The sequence below is a fragment of the Parasteatoda tepidariorum genome, chromosome 8 (assembly GCF_982258835.1).
Source record: "Parasteatoda tepidariorum strain Cologne lab strain chromosome 8, Ptep-v5.0, whole genome shotgun sequence".
NCBI classification, from domain to species: domain Eukaryota; kingdom Metazoa; phylum Arthropoda; class Arachnida; order Araneae; family Theridiidae; genus Parasteatoda; species Parasteatoda tepidariorum.
In genome coordinates this window covers 94,651,128-94,668,381 of record NC_141762.1, presented here as the reverse complement: position 1 = coordinate 94,668,381, position 17,254 = coordinate 94,651,128, and the positions used below count along the sequence as shown (strand labels likewise).

The window sequence follows — 17,254 nt, the reverse complement described above, 5'->3', positions numbered from 1 at the left end:
TCTTGCGCTTGGGAGGAATCTTCTTCCAATAATTTTTTCCAATTTCTTGTCTTCGTATGATTTTGGCCCTCCAATACGTTCTCTGTCTTCCCCGTCAAACTCGCAGTTTTTAAACTTCTGAAACCACTCACGACAACTTCTCTCACTTAAAGCAGCCTCACCTTATGCTTATCCAAGCAATCGATATGCCTCAGCTACAGATCTCTTCAAATTACGGAAGTAAATCAAAAATTTCCGCAAATGACGCGGCAAATAATTATTTGGGTACAAAACTTGACATTTTTGCACGAAAACAATAGCGTAATGCAAATACGGGACCATTAATACTTTAAGGTCATGCTGTTACCAGATGAACAAACTTGCAATACGACGTTTAATGCCAGTCAATTTCGACATAATCCGGCTAGTAGTGCCATCTTGTGACAAACCACGGAAACTTATTTGTACACCCAATATTTCACTATCAACATAACCATTTGCCTCAATCTTCGTCGGAAGTAAGGAGACTTAATTAGAGGGGGTGGACAAAATAATGGAGAGAAAGTTCGACTTTTATTACAGTTTTTCATGTTTCTCTAGAAATACCCAAAGAATCATTTTATATATCATCAGAAGTGTTTAGATCACGCGATTTCTCATACATATATCGATGAAGTTTAAAGCTGACAATAAATTACAAATTGACCACGAATTACATACCTATAGGAATTTCATAGTGTTCTTTTTCATTTCTAGCAGCAGCACTTCATATATATCATTCGCTGAAGAGTGAAAACCACTCCTCACAGACCCATGAGGAATAACAACAAATAAAAAATAAATTAAAAACATTTCAAATGCAGAAACAATTAGAACAAAGGAACATTCAATCGAATATCAACAGTAGAAATATGAACATAAACAGAAAATCAGTCAGTCAGCAGTTCCTGCAACTGCTCCCGAGTATTCCAGTATCTGTCAGAGGTGTTTCCCGTAACTGCGGGGCAGACCCCCAGATCCTCAGCATTCATTGGGGAGTCCTCCCCGCACTAGAGACAGTTTGGATCGAGAAAGATCTTAAGTCTATGGAGGTGAGCGGTAAGGCAGTCGTGTTCGATTTCCATCCTGAAGGCAGCAACCATATTGTGTCTCGGGTGATCAGGGATCTTATTCAGAGTCGCCCTCCAGACCTTGTCGCCAATTTGTTTATTTAAATTATTTTCATGACTCTTAGTTAACGTGTTTTTAATTATTCTATTTATGGAAGAGTAAGGAATTTTTCTCTGGGAGCTCTGCGCGATACCAGTTCCTTTTTTAGCAAAAATATGTGCCATTTTGTTTCCATAAATATTACAGTGAAAAGGAACCCACTGTAACCCAATGTTCTTTTTTAAGCACAAAAGTAGCCCAAAATTCTCTTTACAACTTTTAATTCCAAGAAAATCGAAAAAATCAACTGGTGTAACTGCCTTGATTGCCGAGGTAGAGTCGACAACCATAGAATATGATAAATATTGAGGAACTGACAATAAATTACGAACGGAAAATAGTTTGTTTGAACACTCTATGCCAAAAAATGTAGCTATACATTTTTGTAACTTGTAACGATTATTATGGTTATTATTTGCAACAATTCCACAAAATTTCGTAAGCCGAGATAAAATATTATATAGATAAAATATATAGATACTAGATTACTATTATACTATTATACAGATACTAGATGAAACATAAGATATGGACAACTTTATAAAAAAAATAATAATAATTTTTTTTGTCTTACGTTTTTTCGCTACAACTTTAAAACTATTCAACAAAAAAAATTAAACAAAATTTTTGGAGTAATTTGAAATTAATTATGAAATTTTTGCTTTAAAATTTTAAAATAGTTCGTTGAAAATTGTGCAATATATAAGCAATTAAAGTAGTTATTTTGTACTGCACATGCGCGGGAAAAATTTAATTTTTCTCTTCATAATTTTGCAGTGAATCGTATTCGGTAACTGATACAAAAAGTCTGCTTTGAATAGCTTAAAAATTATAAGAGTTTCGAGCAATTTTTTGAGCAGTTTTTGTACTTCTTAAAAGAAAGCTCAAAATGATAAGGGGTTTTCTTCACAAATTCAATTACAAATGATAATATATTACGAAACACGTTCATACACCGAAACATGATTGTACAAGGGAAAAAAACGCGAAAAGATACTTTTATTTGGGGATGATCCCCAAAATGCCGGTGCCTTTAATAAATCTTGTTAAATAGCAAAATATGAAAATTGAGGAAAACCCCTCATCATTTTCAGTTTTCTATTAAAAAGTACGAAAATTACATTAAAAACTGTTTGAAAATTTTAAAATATTCAAGTAGGGCTTTTTTCATTATTTGCCAAATACAATTCACTGCAAAATTAAGAAGAAAATGCTCTCTTTTACGCAGCATGCGCAGCATAAAAGAACAACTTTAATTGCTCATATCTTGATTAGTTTTAAACAAATTTTTCTCAAATTTTTTTTAAAATTGTAATTAGTTTTAAATTACTTCAAAACTTTTGCTAAATTTTGCTGAATGATTTTAAATATTAATGCATTAGTTGCAAGGTAAGACAAAAGATGAGTTTTATTTCAAAGAATATCCTTTTCACCATAAATATTTAACTAGGAATACGCACCTTATAGTATATAATAACTAGGTATGCGAATTATTGCGCATAATAGAGAAAATAATTGTTACACGTTGCAACCTTCTTCCTAAAATTGTTTGGCATAGTCTGTATGAAATAACTTTTTGTCGTTGGCATTTTATTGTCGGTCCTTCAAACCTCAAAAAGCTCTAAAATTCCTATGTGACTATAAGAAATCGCTTAACCTAAGCACTCAGGGTGATGGCTCAGAGATGGCTCAGGTGATATGTATTTCGCTTTCCAATGAGGTGAACCGGGTTCGAGTTCGAATCCCTGCAATTGCTGGTTGATACAAATTCCGCATCCGGCTTGCACCGACCACAGTGCTGACGTAAAGTATCCTCAGTGGTAGACGGATAATGGGTTAGAGTCCCCATCCTGTCAGGCTAACGGCGAGAGGGTTTCGTGGTTTTACTCACCATGCATCCATCAAATAGTCCTCCACCAAGGCAAATTTCTCACACTACTCGATCCAGAAATTCCCTTGTCTTCTGGATTGGGTTCAAAATTAAAAGGCTGTAGAGTTGAAACCCAGTAATTGGGTCGGCTGTTCAATGACGGTTATAATATATGTAAAATAAAATTACTACCTAATGGCATCGGTAAAAATAGAGCCAAAAACACTGTAAATTTAACCATACACAAGTAGTTTTGGCCATACTTTTCTTACTCAGTTCGTATTAGTCTAGAGTTGGTAAACCACTAAAGCTCTTCGACAATTGTAAGAATAGTGATTTAGGTCTTTTTTTTAGAATAATGGAAACAAATACAAATTGAAATTTGTCCCATCTGAAATCACTTGACAATTGCACTTTTAAAAGATTTTAATCTTGAATAAACAGTAATATATGGTAAAGCTCTATATAAGCTTATAAATTTCCTTAAATTTGGCTAAACCACTATAAACCACATTGCCACAAATAAAGTAATTGAATTACACCAGTTTTAAACTTAATTGCTTCCTATAAATAAGAGTGGAAAAATTTAAGAAACATTAGTTTTAATTTATCACTATTTCTCACTAATATAATTTTATTATCATTTTAGCAAGGAAAATATTTTAAACATGTCTTTATATTTAAAATTGAAAAAAAAATGAATACCTTAAAATACTTATTACATAATGTAACAAGTAAAAAATAAAGCCTTTAATTTCTTTTTTTAATAAAAAGTCGAAATATATTCGTTAAAAGAATAGAAAGAATATTAAAGAAGAATAAAGATAAGAACAGAAAGACCATTAAAGAATATATCTTAAAGTTATGTAATTCCAAACTTTTGTTAAAAAATTTATTGTGAATTCGTTTTCTTTATTATTTTATGTTACGTTTTTGTCTCGAAATTGTACAGCTTCCTAATTGAAAATAACAACAAAAAAAAGGTACTTTAAATATTTTTTCTCCCTTTATATGACACCATATGTTAAAAAAGCAAATATGCGAGTTTTAATTTAATGTTTAATTTTTTTTTCAGATAGACAACATTAGTTTTAAAATTAAGTAAAAGCTTAAAACGACATTTCTTGCTGAAACACATTTTTTTTTTTTTTAAAAATGTAAATAATGTCAAAGAGCAATGCAGGAAAAGTTTGAAATAATTTTTTTAATGAATATTGAATAATTTTTAATGAATAATTTTGCAAGAACTTTTCTTCTGATTTCTTTTTTGAAGAAATTAAGTGAATTGCATACCTATGGGGATTTCATAGTATTGAATATGATAATTCTGTGTCAAACCTAGGAGAGCTTTAATAAAATATTCAACAAAAAATAAAATTTCTAACAAAAATAAAATAAAGTTCTCAATTTTATTGTAAAACATCAGATTTGGTTCCTCATATTTAGTTTCCAATTCCATTGGGATATAACTTGAATCTGAAAATTTTTTGTAATGACTAATTAATAATGCATTGTTTCAATATTAGTTATTTAATAATTAATTACCTTAAAAATTGCTAAGTATTCACTTTTAAATAGATTAATTAGAAATAATGTGAATTCTTAATTCTTGACATTGCTTTAAGATTTAAAATAGTTATCTTGTATTCAAAATTATGAGTACATTCAACACAATTTTAATGAAACTTATAATTAAATTACTATAACATATTCAGGAGTAATTTTTAGTATTAAGAGTATTTTAAAACAGTAACTAATTTACTGTTTAATAATTCCAAAGCTGTAACTAAATAATTTTATCATAAGGTATCGAATGATAAAGTCATATTACAAGACTAATTTATGATGTAATTTTGAGTAAATTTTATTATTAAATCCTTCAAATCATTCAAGATAATAAAAAGTGTAATTATTACAGAGCAAAATATTCAGAAGGGATGATAAATACTAAGTCAAAATTTTAAAGCATTCTTTCCTCACTAAAACAGGAATTAGCAACAGATCTAGTGCGATTTTGACAAAAATATTATAACTTAAGAACGGTTATTAATGAACACCACATACGTACTTGTTCTTTATGAAAAATTTAAAAATTTGGATGATGAGTCAGGTGACTCACTGTCAGGTGACTTTGGAGGGTGACTCAGTTTCACTTCCCAAAGATGGCAGGCTGATTTTCTCCTGCCTCGTAACAAGCACACTATCGATTTAAATCCCCTTTTATTATTATTCACAGTAGAGTCGTTGTAGTACTGGGGGTAGATTGTTCGCCTCGGAATCAGGTAGAGCTCTAATCCAGGCGATGTTTGGTAAATTCAAATCCCGCATCAGCCGCAGTGTTTAAGTAAAATTATGATCATTGGTTAGAGTCCTCTTGCCATCAGGCTAACTGTGGGAGGGATTCCTGGTTTTTCTCTCCATGTAACGCAAATGCAGGTTAATTCCATCGAAAATTCCTGCAGGAAGGCAAATTTCTCCCCACATTTGATCCAGGAGTGCACTTTTCTTGTATATTTGGTTCAAAATTACGAGGCTACGGAGTTGAACATTAGAAGTCGTGAGCCCAAAAATTGAGTCGGCTGTTCAACGACGGTTATAAAGAAGAAAAAAAGTCCTATAGCCTGAGCCGCGAGGGCTCAGGGGATAGAGTGTTCGCCTTCCATTGGTAGCGTAAACTTGAAAAGAAATCGGCTGTTCGACGACAGCAATAAAATAAAATATTCATAATCGCAGAAAAATTATGGGTTCAAATCATTAGTATCAGTTTTCGTATGTTCCTTTCTATGTATTTGAAAAAAATGAAAAAATAAAATAAAAACATTCTTGGAAAACAAGTTTGTTTATAATGCTTGAAGAAAGAATTTTTTGTCCAATAGCCTTGATTAAAATTACAATGCTATAAATTAGCATTTATTACCGCTTATCTGATGTGAATCAGGTGAATCAATAATTGAGAATGAAAAAAAAAAATAAACAATTGGTGCTCATAAACGGAGATTTATAAAGAGCAATTCAAAAAAATTTTAAACACGTGCGAGGAACAGAACAAAATTCCTAGTTATTTTTATTTCTATCTCGTTTCAAATTAAACCAAATTTTTTTTCAAATGCACATTCCAAAATTAACCCTATTACTAAATGAACGACTGTAAACACTGGAATAAGTATGAGGAACAGAACCAAAATCAAAATAACTATTGTTTTTTTTTATCTCAATATAAGCAAACAAAAATTTATTTGTCAAATCTAATCAAAATTCAGTATTAATGATTAGCCTTTTTCGGTGCAATGCTCCCAGTCTGACAGCACTTTTTCTGACAAAATTGTGACACATTGGAAAAAGATTTTTCTCTCTCTCTCTCTCTCTCTGCTTCTAAATATTCACCTCATTTTAGCTACCACAAATAACTGAGAGTTCAAGAACATATCTTTAATTAAAATTCAAGATTAAAGTTAATAAATGTAATATAATAAAGTTTACAATTAAAATTTTCAACTCCAAAAGGTTTTAAAAAGACACTAGAAAATCGTCTTGGATGAGTTTGAGGAGTGATTTATTAAAGATGCAAAAGGCAAAATTCTTGATGGTTCCATCAAAAAATTTGATGGTTCCAGTACAACTCGTGATGGTTTAACATCATTTGATGGTCACCATCATCCAACATTTTACTTTATATGTTCATGGTTTTGTTATGCTAGCAGACTTCCATCATTCCATGATAAAAAAACGTTACTTTAATACTGTGATGGCTAACCATCAAGAGAAGTTTAACTCTCATGGACCAACAGTCCCTGATGATCTGTGATGGTCCATTTGGGTTCCAACAATACATTTTCATAATGGTTTAATGAGAATTCTTGTTGGTTCTCAGGAATATACAATCAAAACATCAAATTGTCTTTTTTTATGTTGGATCATAATAAATCATTCCAAATTCCTACATTGGGATGATGGTTGTTCATGATCATTCCAACTTTTGATATCCAAGATACTACGATGGAAATTCGTGACGGTTAAACATAAACAAACCATCAAAACAAGTCGCTATCCTTATTTTGGACCATCATAAATCAGTCTGAATTCCTACATTGCGGTGAGGGTAACTTATGTTGGTTACAATCAAAAAATATAATGGTTCATTACTGAATTAATGATGATTATCATCAAGATTATGTTGGTCCATCAATGGAAAACCATACAAAATTTTGACTTAGGTAATGATAATTTAATTAAGGATAAAGATTAAGATGATTTGAAAAATAATCAATCTCAATACTCAATGATTTCATCACAAATCAAATATTCATCGCTTTCTTTTCTCGTCTCAGAAATTTCACTTTCAGTCGTGACTGCTGCCACCGCAAGAAATGAAAAATGATAAAATATCCAATTTAAAAAGAACGAAACCAATAAATCACTAAGCCATCTTGAAGATCATTTGTCGACCGTCTGAGGTCACATATTTTGTCTAATTCCGAAAACCAAGAAAAATGCAGGAATAAAAAGGATATAGCCCCTCTATATCTTACCTTTTGTTAAAATACAATAAATAGTCTTTCTTGAAAAGAGGGAAAATCGAACGCCGCAGCAAATGAATGGGTTTCTGCGAAGATAAATTCTACTTCCAATTCAGCTGCTGCTTCTTCATAAAAAGCAAATAAAAAACGTTTTCAGTTGACGACAAAGGAATTGACAGTTTTGATACGTAAAGTATGTCGCCGAAAATCAGAGAACAAAGCTTTATGTTTATTGATTCAAATTCCTCTATATCAACTTTTTTTTCACAATTTGTGTCAGAGACAGTCTTAAAATGTAAAAACGCTTTTATGGTAACAAAAATATTAATAAACATCAGTTACAAAAAATTCGTTGAGAGTCGTTATTTCAGGGAAGAAAAGCTTTTAGAATGCAAAAAATGACACGTAAATTATTTTTTTTAAATAGAATGTTTAAAATATGATATTTTTTGAAATACTTACAAAATTATACTAACGCTTTAACTGAAAATCTTATCTATACATTGTAAAAGAAACTTAATTAAAATACACTAATTAAGGTTAGAGAGCATATGTAAAATTTAATTACTGTTAAATAAATTTTCGAATGCTTTCATTTCATTGATTTTTATGAAAGGATAATCCTATAACAAAATAGAAATACAAATGACAGCCTGGCCTACTAGTTTCTAAGACCAGTTTTTCTCCAAGTTAATTTGGGTAATCATCCAAAATCTAGAGATTTGGAAGTTAATTTGGACACCATAGTGGACACGGACATAGGACGACATAGTGGATGGTTGGACACGGTTTTCAGTAAATCGTCGAAGTCAAGCATCATTGACAGAGGTCAATGAGTGAGTGGGAGACCATTATGATCAACCTGCAGAGGTATCGAGGGTGTGCGGTATCAATTCTCATGAAGCTCTTCTAGCCGTGAAGTGCTAAACTTTGCACGCAGTTGTTAGTCTACCAAAAATAAAGGAGCAATCCTCTCTGCGGAAGATCAAAATTGTCTAGCTTTTCCTTGAATCATCCTCCAGGGATGTTCCTCTATGTCCTACAAGTCATCTTTTTATTTCGTGACGTAACGAAATTAACTGTTTATTGAGTTTACAGCCGAAATGTAAATATAGTTTGTCTACTGTAAGAAATCCTGCATCACAAAGTCTGAGGCCGTCTGCTGCTATGGAAACCAGAATGGTGCATTTTAGGGAGGGTAGCTTCTCTTCAATCTAGGGCTAACACAATAGACGGATGAAAAAGATTCCATTACTTTCGCTAACCCCAGTCAAAACCTGTCCTAAACCATCTTAACCATGACCCCACACTCCTACTTGAAATAGTTATACCTCGTTACCATAGTCTCCGCCATATGCCCAGACGAACGGCTAGGGGAGTTTATACTTTAAGCAAACTATATTTGTTTCACCTTTGTCCAAATTCTGAACAAATACCGGTTTTGAAGTGTGCTTATTCCTCTTCAAGCAGGGCTTGTTACTTAACAAAACCGGTTTTACATCCATTCTGGTTTCGAATTTCAGCAAAACTTGAGGCAAATATTTACAGGGTAAATGAAACAGCCAAGAGGCTCCACCCCATTCCAGTCGTCTATTCAACTGGTCATATGTTTTAGTAGTCCACAAACTGAGGAAGCAACTGGTAAGAAAGAGGTACACAAGGGACGAATTCCTATTCCTTAACACTAGGATGCGCAGGTGTGATCTGCGCAAAAGTCTAGGAATCTGCTTCTCGGACTCTTACTTACCGCTCCCTTCCCTTGTGAGTGGCCTGCCCTAGAGGTTTACCATGGTGGTTAGGATGTTGCAAGAAGCAGAATATAAGCTATTCCATCTTTAGAACCCATCACTTTTCTTTCTGCTTGCTGATATTTCTTTTAGAAGTTTTTTTTTGTTCATTTTTTTCCCTTTACTTGTTTTAAGGAATAAACAGACTACTTTCGATTCATTTTCCTTGAAAAAGCCTCCTATAACTGAAAGCCTCCACACGGTTTCTTATAGGTAGTCCGATCAGACCACTATGACGGTAAACTAGTTTGGGAAAGAGTCATTTGATGGAATCTCTAGTATAAATAAGAAAGTGATAGCAAATATACGTCTAAAAATTTGTTTGATTTATGAATATGATTGGTTTGTCTTATTTACTTGTCAACCACTACAGATTCAATTCTCAAATGTATATAATAAATTTCTCTGAGTTACTTTTGATATTGAATTTGGTTTCATGCGCACAACTGGTTCACTTTTTAAATAGACTGCGCAGACTAGTTATAAAATACCGTGCGGAGGCTTTCTGATGTAGGAGGTGGTAGCTAGTACAGAGAGACCTAGAGTGTCTGGCTTCAGTATAATCTGTGTGAAAAATATGCTCTAGAAATAATGAATTCGGGATTTATTTATTAATTTATAAAAATTTAAAAGTTCAAAGGACTCGTATTTATTAAATTTGAACACGTAAAAGAAATGGTTCAGGTAAACAAAAAGTTCAAATTAATTAGATAAAACTGCTACGTTATTAAGCTATTAAGATCCTTTATAAGTATAGCTGAGAAAAAGAAAAAGTAAATGACATTAAGATTTCAGAATTTTTTTGTACATTTTATGATTGAAAAAAGGACAGGTAATACAGACGTTTTTAGAGAACTTAGCAGAGGAAAAGAAAGTTTTAAGTAATAAAGTTACAGAAACTGCAAATGAATTACTTACAAATCAATTTTAAAAAAAATAAGTCAAGGTTGTTTTAGAGAGCTTTTAAGTGAAAAAAGGAAAAAGGTTTGTGCAATTAAATATTTCTAATTCCTCAATTTTCCTGTCATGTCACTAATGGTATTTGCGATATTTTACTCTATTTTTCATGTTGTCTTTTCCTCAGCTTTTCTAAAACATTAATAACGTAAATAAAATCATTCTGTCTGGTAATTTTCAAAAAGTTAATAAAAAGAATTTAATCAAATGTGCTCTTCACCTTGTTAATAACGCAAAGTAAAAACGGTAGACCTTAAAATGAAAATAATGAAAAAAACATGGAAGCAAAAAAGCTAAAAAGTTCATACGAAGTCATTATTCACCGATATCATTTTCCTGTCCCTTAAATGCCAGGAAATTTTTATAAACTGTCAAAAACTCTTAAATTCACTGCTCTCTGTTTGCTTATTAAATGAATATTTTCTGGAGAAAAAAAAACAAATTATTTTGAAGTTCTTAAATTTAAAGAAAACACTTCAACAATTTCGATTTTTCTGGAATTACCCATGTATCTTTTTAAGTTTTAATAATACAAGAGAAAATATATAAAAAATGAGAAATTATATCACTGACACTATGAAGTATTAGGAATTTGCTGCTTATTGACATAACTGATTGGATTAGTTTTTTTCGCTAACTATTTACGCCGGTATGAAAAAGCAAAGGAACTGAGAACTGCTTTTGGATTAGGGTTACTCATATCTTACACGTATTGAAAACTTTATCAAATCTATCCCAAAATTTTCCCTTTTTAAATAGCAACTCTTAATCGGCTAATGGAGTCATGGGCACCTCGTGTGTCCGCAGATTGACAAAGTAAACACCTTAAAAGCTCTTCTTTATAATATTCTAATAAAAATCAACCAGTAATGTAAATTTATAATTAGGTAGATGCTTTATTAACGTCGCACTAGAGCTGCACATCGGGCAATTAGATTGTCGACGGTCTGGGAAACATCCCTGAGGATGATCCGAAGACATGCCATCGCAATTTTGATCCTCTGCAAAGGGGATGGCTCCCATAATTTTGTAGCCCGACGACCTTAACGCGAAGTCAAGCACTTTACGGTAGAACAGTTTAACGAGGACCTGTACCGTGCACCCTCTTTCCTTACGGAAGCTGATTAAAGTGGTCACCCACCCGCTTACTGACCACAGCCAGTGATGCTCGTCTTCGTTGTTATACTGGGATCCGTGTCTTTACGATGAGTCCACCGCGGGGCGTAAATTTATAAAGAAAGGTTTTTATTTTTATTTATAATGGCATATTACAAAGACAAATGTTAACAAAAACAAGAAAAAAAAGTAGAAAAACCAATAACAAATTTAACAGTGAACAAAGGAAAAAAAGTCAGTCTATAGTATAGTCCGTGGACTCTAATTTGCGTCTAGCCTCCATTGCTTGTCTTATGATTTTTCTTACAAATTGCAATAAACTTTTAATTTTTTTATAAGTTTTATCATTTTCAAGCAAAAACCTCTCCCAACTAAATAAGTATTCCTGTTAAGAGGATGCCATACCGCGGAAGAAAATTTCTGTCGCAAATTCTCTTTTTCCTTCATTATTAATGTAAAATTTAAGGTAAGTTCAGACAAACCTAGAGTATGCCATGAAATTTCAGATACTGAAAAGAAAATTTTAGAATATACAAATGGAAAATAAATGATGAGATGATAACTTAGGATGACGCGACGGAGAATTTCTCTTCTAATAATTTGTTTGCATTTTAATATTTTGAAGTATTTTTTTTCAGCAATTGAAACTTCATGACTGAATCTAGGTTTGCTTGAACTTACTTTTTCCTTGTTTTAAATTTTTAGTTAGTTATGAAGGGAAATTTGCGACAAAAATTTTCTGCCGCGCTATGGCGTCCTCTTAACGATGAAACATTATCACAGAATACAACTGATACAATCTCATATATCCCCAAAAATATTCCAAGCGATATCATAATTAGTTTTTTTAGAAAAGCTACATCGAAAATGGTCAGTTTCAGCATTACTGATATGAGCCCTGCAGATTCCCCTTAATCAGCCCCGTAAGAGCCTTCCAATGAGGTGATGGCTAGTAGATACGAATTCCGTATCCTGCTTGCACCAACCACAGTGCTGACGTGATTTATCCTCAGTGGTAGACAGATCATGGGTTAGAGTATCCTTGCCGTCAAGCTAACCATGGGAGGTTTTCGTGATCCTCCTCTCCATGTAACGGTCTTCGGTGTTCCATCAAAAACCCGCCACGAAGGTAAAATTTCTCCCAATACTTGATCCAGGAGTTCCTTTGTCTACTAGATTGGGTTCAAACATGAACATTAATAGTCGTAACATTAGTAGTCGTTGAACATTAGTAGTCGTAAACCCAAAAAATGGGCCCGCTGTTCACCGACGGTTATAAAATAAAATAATAAAATAAAATCAGCCCCTTTTAACTGTCGATACTTAATGGAAAATGTATTTGTTGCCTATGATCAGATTCCATTCTAAAAACTTTTTAAATCCACTGTTTTTCAGCTAACTAATCCACTGTTTAAATCAACTGTTTTGCAGCCAATACCAACTGTCCGTTTCCAGCCAAGCGTGGGAGGTATATCCCAAACCAAAACAGTGCCATCCATCTCCTTCCAGGTGACACGACAGAATGGCACCTGCTGCAGGAGTGCTGGTGGTCTACTAACCGTACCAACACCCAATACGTCCAGCATGTCCAACAAATCAATGGGACAGACGGACATGAGTTCGATATCGGATGAACCCAGTTCCGAAGTGTCTCGGTTCGGCCGCAGCAGCACAGACGAGACTGGGGATGACGAAGATTCGAACGATAGAACAGTTTACAATTCTGTTTTACTGAGAAAAATGAACTCACCTCCCAGCATCATATTGGAAAGTGACGAAACAGCAATTAATGAAGAAAATCAGTGTTGAAAAAAATTTTAAAAAAAAATGTTATAGCTTTTCAACTCGATGGTGAGATGGGTGAAATATCCATTTTTTGTTTTGTTTTATGGTTGATTTTCAACCCCATATGAATTTTCTGAATTGGTTCGATGTTTTATGACACTGGTGTAAGAATTTAAGTGAATTTGCAGACTTGGTCGATTATCTCCAGAACTACTGGACCGATTTTAATGAAATTTGATATGTACATACATTGATACAATACAAAGCAAATAACTATTCAATAATTGTAATACACACTCATGATTATGCGCAACACTAGTTGGAGTCATAAGATCTGAAATTGCCACGGGAAAATGGCAATGATTAACTACCATATTTCAAGTATGAAATCACCCTGCAAGGCCTGTATATCTGTAAGAGGTGATCATACTCCTTATTAACCCATTTGTTTTTGTTTATTTTGCAACAGCTGTTTCATACTTTCCGACCCCAACGAGTGTTACGCATCTTCATGCGCGTGTATTACAATTATTGAATGGTTATTTGTTCTGCATTGTATCAATGTATATACATATCAAATTGCATTAAAATCTGTCCAGTAGTTCTAGAGAAAGTCTTCAAATTCTCTTAATTTCTTACACAATTGTATGTTGAGTTTTAAATAACTTTTGTCTTGATAGTAGAATAGGACAAATGCTTTAAGACATGAAAATAAATTGTGTGAATAACATAATTTCCAAATCGCCGGATACTCAATGACGTCATTATAATGACGTCATTGGTGAAGAAAGCTCTCTTATTTCGCCATTTTGGAATTTAAGTAAAACTTTTGTCTTTTTTATTTTTATGTTGTTTATGTGTTTGGTTCTTAACAGAATTCTGTGGGTAGAATATTGCTCGACGGCAAAATATTTTCGAGGAAAGACAGAAAACAAAGTATGCAGTTTACTAGAGTGGAGAAAATGAGACTATATATCTTTTAGAAATTATAATTCAAAAAAGTTTAGCAATAAAATTATATGTTATTTGTTTTTTTGTACGGGTAATTTTAATAATCTACACTTGTATGTATATAAATGCTTAAAGATTTACTTTTCACTTAAGTTTTTTACAGATAAAAAATTATTTGAGTGAAGCTGAAAAATCCTTTTAACATGCGAAAACAAAGTTAATAAAAAAAAAATCTTAACGACAGAAATACTAAACTAAAATGCTATTTTAAGAATTGAATTGGAATTCTTTTTCTTTTCTGAAAATATCAAATAAAGTTATAAATTAAAACGTTGTATATCTCTCAAAATCTGACTTATTTTGTTTTGCATGTTTCAATACACTCTGCCGAATCGAGTAAATGACAGCTATTAATTTTGTTTGAGATTAAAATATTGATTGAAAGCATGTATTTACTTTTTTTTATCCTTTCATTCATATTTTTCACTTTAATCGTGAGGCAAGAGAGCTCTTAACCCTCATGGCGGCGACAACTGTGTCTAGAGGGAGCGTTCTACTTTTTAATTACATTGTGAAGATGTCTTAAAATGCAAGGAGGATATTTAGTTCTAATAAAAATTTAATTTAAATTGTCCGATGCAAGTTAATATAGGCATAAGACGACGAAAACAAAAATTACATAATTTCATCTCCCGTGAATATAATAAACTGTGCAAAGAAAACTAGTATTTAATAAGATATTAAAGAAACTTCTGGCTCGCATTTTTGGAGAAAAGAAGCTTTCAAAAATATTTTATAAAAAACAATTTGATCATGCTTTTTCTTAATATTTGTTTTTAATAATTAATTTTCCATAAAAAATTAATAAAATTTGATGAAGGTTAGTTTAAAGGATATATAATTTGGAACTATACGCTCAAAATAATATTTTTGAGTATAAAGTAGATAGACATGTTTCTGTATAGTGAATGTTGTACGGTAATCGATAATGATATTCGATAATCTAAAAGTTTTTTTTCGATACTAAGCGACCCTATTTTTGAAGATCATCACTCCTAGGAAAGCATGTTAAAAGTAATTTTATAGATTTAAATTTCTTAGTAGAACAGACTTTGTACATATTTAAGAATATTTATAAGATGTATGAATTTTATATGCTTATAAACATACACTAATGTCAGTTTTTAATAATAGTGAAAAACTGTCAGCTTTAACAACGTTTCAAAACCAACATTTTTAAAATATATTTTGTAATTTTCCTCAAAAATTGTTTTAAAAAAATTGTTAATAAAAGATGAAAGTGAATGTCTAAGCGTGGAGAAAACAAAAATGTGTTGAAAATTTGATGTGTCACTTTTGAGACAGAGGAAATTAAAATCACCAAAACCAGTTTGCTTGCCAGAGTGAATTTTAAGCTAGTTCTAATGGTCATTTTTTAATTCCTATCAATTTACACCGGTAGTCAAATATTTTTATTGCACCTTCTTTGTTAACTATTTGTCAGGTTGTGATAATATTTCTATTTTTTTTCTCTCTAAAATACTAATTTTCTTCCTCTTATCAGTTCAATTTTGTGCTTCATTTTTGACAGAAATTCTTAACACTTTATATAAAGGGAGGTGAGTACAGAACATCATGAATATTAGTATTTACAATCATAGGTTTAGGCAAAAAATTGTATTATGCTCTCATGCTTATTTATTTCAAGGATTAACTTAGTAAGAAGTTTTGCTCTACAAACGTGGCTATATATCCAATCTAATATTTCTTGAAAGTATGTATATCTTATGTTACCCATTTTTAAGATCTCAGAACATGATGTTTTTTCCAATTTTTAAAATTATTGAGGAAAACGTTTTTGTTTTATCAAATATATTAAATTGATATGCATTCTTACATCGTATTTTTTGGTTCTCTTAAGTCAGTACTTGGAACTAATAGCGACATAAAATAAAGTTATGTTTTTAATCCCTTAATGGTTAACTTTATTTTTTATTCTTATTTAATTTACTTCTTAGAATAATCCTTATCATAACATTTATCTCGCAATCTTTTCTTGCAGCACTGCCAAATAATGTATTTAAATAGCACTGTTCGCCAACACCTTGCCAATCAAGAATACGTTAAGCTGCATTATTATACAACTTATCTTCATGATTCGTAAAGTAGACCAAAAAAATGACCATTTCTATTTTATACCCCATTTTTACGATAATCAGTGTAATACAGTTATGGTACAATACTCATAAACTTGATAAAAGCTTGAAAATTTAATATTGTATCTGCAATTCATTTCTGTTAATAAAACATGTGCTCATGTAAAAAAAAAGGAATAAAAATTAGAAATTTATCTAATATGAGTAGGTCAAAACAAACTACGTCCATAAATCTTTATTTTTCTAGATCTATTCTTGTTGAAATTGAGAATATAGATACAATATTTTCAATATATTATATTTGTACTAATTTTTTGTGTTTTATTTATCCAAATAATTATGCAATGATCCATGTTTTAAAATATTGATTAATTGTCCATCATTGTAATATTGATATGAAATTCTGTAAAATATGTGATTAATAAATCAAAATTTTCACTTATCCCTAGACGTTTTTTTATTTAATATCATTAATTATTCATTTATTATTGATTAATTTATTTATTAATCAAGATTTTAAAATGGTGTCATGCCATATTTTTTATTTTATGAGCTGCATAATGGGCTATTGACGACACATCCCAGAGGATGATCCGAAAAAATGCCATCACAATTTTGATCCTCTACAGAGAAGATGGCACCCCCGCTTCGGCTGCCTGACGACACACACACGAAGTCGAGCACTTTACGATGGAACAGTTTGACGAGGACCGATACTGCACACCTTCGATCCCTTCGGAGACTGATCCAAGTGATCACCCACCCGCGCACTGACCGCAACCAGCGAGGATTGACACCGGTGTTCTACTGGGAACCGTATCTTAACGATAAGTCCACTGCGGGACCATTAGTAACCACCATGTTTTGTTAATAAAAACGCATTAAATGGTATAATAATCCTACAGGGATGTGTGGTTCATAGCTTGG

At 32.0% G+C, this 17,254-nt stretch overlaps 1 protein-coding gene across 1 annotated transcript in view; it reads left to right on the top strand.

The window, feature by feature from the left end:
- Nucleotides 1-16,769, top strand: part of LOC107453978 (uncharacterized) — an 89,495-nt gene extending 72,726 nt beyond the window's left edge. Inside the window, exon 7 of the mRNA XM_016071004.4 lies at nt 12,867-16,769. Coding sequence (XP_015926490.1) covers nt 12,867-13,244 — 378 coding nt within the window. The 3' untranslated portion in view covers nt 13,245-16,769. The remainder of the gene's footprint in view (nt 1-12,866) is intronic.
- Nucleotides 16,770-17,254: the final 485 nt, after the last annotated feature.